This window comes from Monoraphidium neglectum (genome assembly GCF_000611645.1).
Source record: "Monoraphidium neglectum strain SAG 48.87 unplaced genomic scaffold scaffold04237, whole genome shotgun sequence".
Lineage (NCBI taxonomy): Eukaryota > Viridiplantae > Chlorophyta > Chlorophyceae > Sphaeropleales > Selenastraceae > Monoraphidium > Monoraphidium neglectum.
In genome coordinates, this window is record NW_014009392.1 from 1 (window position 1) to 4,823 (window position 4,823).

At 68.0% G+C, this 4,823-nt stretch overlaps 2 protein-coding genes across 2 annotated transcripts; one reads left to right on the forward strand and one right to left on the reverse strand.

Moving 5' to 3' along the window:
- Positions 1 to 266: 266 nt before the first annotated feature.
- Positions 267 to 2,639, reverse strand: MNEG_14073 (starch synthase; the record flags this gene model as incomplete). Its single annotated transcript, XM_014037454.1, has 5 exons — positions 267 to 287; positions 398 to 499; positions 1,206 to 1,382; positions 1,675 to 1,986; positions 2,493 to 2,639. The coding sequence occupies 5 exons, from the start codon at positions 2,637 to 2,639 to the stop codon at positions 267 to 269; spliced, it is 759 nt and encodes a 252-aa protein (XP_013892908.1).
- Positions 2,640 to 3,627: 988 nt separating this feature from the next.
- MNEG_14074 (hypothetical protein) lies at positions 3,628 to 4,321 on the forward strand (the record flags this gene model as incomplete). The annotated part of the gene is made up of 2 exons (XM_014037455.1): positions 3,628 to 3,795; positions 4,193 to 4,321. The coding sequence occupies 2 exons, from the start codon at positions 3,628 to 3,630 to the stop codon at positions 4,319 to 4,321; spliced, it is 297 nt and encodes a 98-aa protein (XP_013892909.1).
- Positions 4,322 to 4,823: the final 502 nt, after the last annotated feature.

Here is a 4,823-nt window from a genome sequence, read left to right on the forward strand (position 1 = left end):
GTGTTGTTGGGGTGGGGGGGATGGCGGGATAACACTGGGGCCAAATTTGTTGGGGTGTGGGGGCAAGAGGAATGTTGTGAGGGCTGACATCATGGCTGCTGAATGTGCGGCGCGATTGAGAGTGGTGGGATAGGGTCGCCACAGGCCCAACCCAGAGCCAGTCACGCCGGGCGGCGGGCGGACGGGCCGCGCCACACCCCTGCCGCAACGGAGCGCAGCGAACGGCCACACGGCGTGCTGCTACTGTATTGCCATCCGGCCGGCCGTCAGCGGCAGTGCTTGGAGGACTGCAATCCTATTTCAGATTTTGACGGGGTCCTGGGGTCGCCGGCTTCTGGAGCCATCCAGCAGGCGCATGGGATTGGGCTGTAAATACCCCCCCCCCCCAAAGGCTCACCAGGGGCAGGCATTCGTAAAAGGGCAGCAGCACGTTGACCGCGTGGCCGCGAGCCAGGCAGGCCCGCGCCAGGCCCGTCACCACGTCACCCAGGCCGCCGACCTGGGGGGTCAAGAGTGTGTTTGTGTGTGTGTGTGTGTGTGTGAGGGTGGGGTCGGGTAGGGGGTCGCATGCAGTGGTGGTCGTTATGCGTGTGCGGGGGGAGGGGGCCGGGTGGTCGAATGTGGGGTTGTGGTTTTACGTGGATCGACATCGAATGTGGGGGTGGTCGCGTGCGTTGACGGTGTGGTGGGGGGACAGTGCAGGGGACCAGGGCTCTATCAAGGGATGCGAGCCGCTCCTAGGGACGCTGAGCGTACATCGTGGGGCATGGGTGGGCCGATGGCGGAGGAGGGGAGGGCGTGGCGGGGATCGCCAAACAGTAAAACGGGGCTCCGCCGGCTGGAGCGGATCAGTTGGATTTTTCCTGCGCGCTCAGAAGCTCTCTGACAAGAGAAGTCCTGCGTCCCGCTCCCCGCGCCGCAGCAGCACCCAGCGTGTGCACACGCAGGGTGCGTCGGGTACAGCCCCCTTCCGCCCCCCTTGCTTTTCCAATATGTGCCTTGCTATTCTGCGCCTTGTTCAAAGCCTTGGCTCGGCATTGTTGGCGCGGATGTTTTCCCGTGATCTGTCTCGACGGCTTCACAGGGGCAGGGCTGTGGCACCGCCGCCGCCACAGCAAACACAAAGCCAGCCCCGGCCGCGGCCCCCGCTTTCGACTAGCAGCACAGCAGCAGGGCAGCGGGGCTGCACCGCACCCCGCCCACACCTTTGCGATGGGCGCCAGCTCAGCCGTGAAGTGCACCACCTGCAGCGGCCGCGCGTCCTGCGGCGGCGCCTCAGGCGGCCCCGCGCCGACGTCAAACGGCATCGCCTCCGACCGCGGGGCCGCCTCCCAAAACGGGGTGGAGGGGTCAGGCCACGCGACGCCCGCCTCGAGGCGGCGCTGAGTGTGGTGGTGGTTGGGAGGGGGCCGGACGGTGGGGCTCGGTTTGGGGGCGGGCATATGAACGGCTGGGCCGGCGCCACAGTTTGGCAAGCTCCCGGGTATGCGACAGCGCCGTCGGCTGACCGCCTGCGCCCCGCCTTCGCGGCTGTCAGGGCGGCCGCTGCTGCCGCAGCTGCTGCCGCAGCTGCTGCCGTGCCCGCCGCTTTCTTCCTCAAACATTGATATTGCCATGTCATGGACCTGCCGAATCACCCCGCAGCCCCTTGCACCCCACTGAGCCCCAACCCACCAGGAACGCCTCTGTCCCCGCCGCCGCCGCCGCCCCCGCCGCGCCGCCCCTGCCCGCCTCCCTCCTGGGCGCCGCGGCCGGCGGCTGCGCCACAGGCGCCTCCGCCGCGGCCGCTGCTGTTGGTGCCTCAGGGGCCGCCACAGTGGTCGAAGTGTCCGCCCCCGAGAGCCCGGCCTGCCGCAGCTGCTGCTTCAGAAGAGCATTCTCGCGCCGCAGCGCCTCCAACTCCTGCGCCATGCGCGCCGCCGCGTCGCCGCCGCTGGCGGCTGTGGATGGGGCGGCCGGCTTCTGCTGCTGTCGCAGGTTTGCGGCCTGGGGTGCGAGGAATTGTGCGGGGGGCAGGGCGTGTTTGCAACATACGTTTTTTTTGTGCATGTGCATGTGCATGTGTGTGTGTGTGTGTCCGCGTGCGTGTGTGTTTTTGTGGGGGGGGGGGGGTGCGGGGGTTGAAGGGGTGGCACCTGCTTCGGATATGCCTATGATCCTAGAAGCAGGCCCGGCGAAGTTTGTGCACAGGGGTACATGTGGTGCCGGGCCATTCAACTGCTCCGGTTGCATCGAGCAAGTTGGTGCAAGAAGGGGGTTGTGCGAGGTGTTGTGTTTATGGGAGGGGTCCGGACTTGTTGCTGGGGGCGATGATCCCCCCGTACCGCCCACATGCCGCGGCAGCCTTGCCTCGCCGGGCCGGGTCTCCCTGTTCCCGCCTATCCACACGTGACGGGCGTTGACTGCCCGGCACTCGCCCCTCCACCCCCCTGAAAGCAACAGCGTTTGCCCTGCCGCGCCCCGCGCAGCGACGATCCCTGGGGAACGCGCACCTGGCACACGGGCAGAGGCCTGGCGTGCACCGCGCCTCGCGACGCCGAGGGGACGCATCGCAGCGGTGCGGCGGGGGCAGCGCGGCGCGCATCGCTCGCGTGCACCGCTCCTCTCGGGCGCCCGCCCGCCGTCGTTCGGCACATCATTGTTGATTGCCCCTACTGCTACGGGGGCGTGAACTGCCTGCTGCCTCGCGTTCTGGTGGATACTCGCGCGGTACCCGAAAGACCGCGTCGTGGACGGTGTGGATCCCCGGAGGTGCAGGCCGGTGGAGCCCTCCAGACCCTGATATTAGGGATGCGCCAATACTAGAAATGATTTTGCGCCGTCCTCCGGCGCGATCTCGTGTGCCAGTGCGGGGATTGTGTGCGTCGTCGACACACCCCGGTGCCGAATGCCCGCGCTCAGTCGCTCAATTCCTCCCTCGCATCTCACATACGTCCAATCCCACTCCTGTAGAGTCCCGGGGCAGCGCTGAGACCCCAGTCAGCATCTCACTGCAGCACAGCAGCAGCACGCATGCTGCTCAACCGGTCCCCCGCCCTCAGGGGGCAATCCCGAGGATGCGCAACCGGACGTGCTGCTCTTAGAACCGGCGTGCAGCCGCGATACAGCACGCCAAGGGGCCCGGCCGTCTCGAGCAGCAGTGAGTCCCGCTGCTCTCGCACTGAACTGGGCTGCCCCGGGTGAAGCTTCTGCGCTCCCCCGTTTCCGCCGAGCCCTTGTGTCTGAGAAATCGGAATCCATCCACGCTCTCTCCCACAGAATGGGCGCGCGTCGGCAGCGGCGCCCGCTGGGTGAGCGGGCCGGCGACGCGTCGGAAGCGCAGCGCCGTCTGGGGGCAGCGGCCGCGACGCGCCTCGAAGGCCGCAGTAGAGGGGCGCGCCGGCCCCGCACCGCGGCGCGTCGGGGCACGCAACGCGCCCGCGCCACTGCCGCCCGGCCCTCTCCGGAGAGTCCGAACCCCGAGCGCTGCGCGCCTCCCCTCCCACTTGAAAACAACACAACACGCCGCCCTCCGTCCCGCCTGCCACTGGGATCCTTGCGCTCCCCTCTCAGGCCCCCGCGGCCGCCCCCGAGGCGCCCGGCGCGCAGGCGTCTGCCCCGGCGGTCGACCCCGACCTCTCGGCGCTCATGGACAAGATAAAGAAGGAGAGCGGGGCCCTCTCGTCGGAGCTGAATGCCTACAGGCAGCAGGCGGAGGCCAAGCTGACGTCACTGGCGGCGGCGCGGGGCCTGGACGCGGCGGCGCGGCGGGAGCTGCAGGAGCTGCAGCTGGTGATGCAGGCGGCGCTCGCGCAGGTGTGGGCGGCCGTTTTTACATGTTGGTTGGCGGTTTTGTGGCATGTATCGGTGGCCTGCCCGCGCGTTGGGGGCTTGAGAGAGGGGGCGGGCTCCGGGGCAGGCACGCCCGGGCGGGAGGACGCGCACCAGCGGACGGAGCGGCGGTCGCATCAAGGGACGGTTTATGCGCACGCTGCCGGCAGCGGCGGCGCGGCTGGGCGGGACGCGGCGCGTTGCAAAGCGGGAGCGCCCTCGCCGCGCCACCAAGGCTGAGTTTATGCCTCGCCTCAGCCCCAAACGAACTGGTCTACGCAGCAGTGCAGAGCGGCGGCGCTCGTCAGCACCCGTTCATCAAGCACAGGAACCGACTCGGTCACCTCGAATAAACACTTCGCGTGCGTAATCACGCGCGCAGGTTGACGTCCTTGCGCGCCAGGCGGCCCTGGCTGACCTGCTGCAGCACCGGCTGACTCAGCAGGAGGAGGTGCTGGCGGCGCTGCAGGTGGTGGGGAGGGCGCTTTGCCTGTTGTTTGTATGTCTGTAAGGATCTGTGTGTGTGCGTGTGCGTGTATGGGTGTTTGGGTGTGTGCATCTGCACGCGCGCGCATGTGAGTATGGGTAGCGGTCGGGGGGTCAGGGGAGGGGTTCCAGCGGGTGTGCATTGGATGACGGTGTAAATATATGAGCGAGCGAAGGGCAGCCGGTGCCGGCGGGGCGCGCGCTCGGCGCTGCGTGTGGCGCAGGCGTGGCTCCTGCTGCGATTTGCGGCGCGGCTGTCCCTGGTGTCCATTTTTTCGACATCACAGACGGCCGCCCTGGGAGTCGCGCGGGCGCTGCGGCAGAGGGCTCGGCTCCATCTCCCGTGCCACAACACACATACGCACACATATGCACGCACGCATGCTCGCACACCCACACACCCACACACACACCCACACACGCACGCACGCACGCACACATACGCACACACCCATGCACACACACACGCACGAGCGCACGCACTCACACACACACACACACACACACACACACACACACACACACAC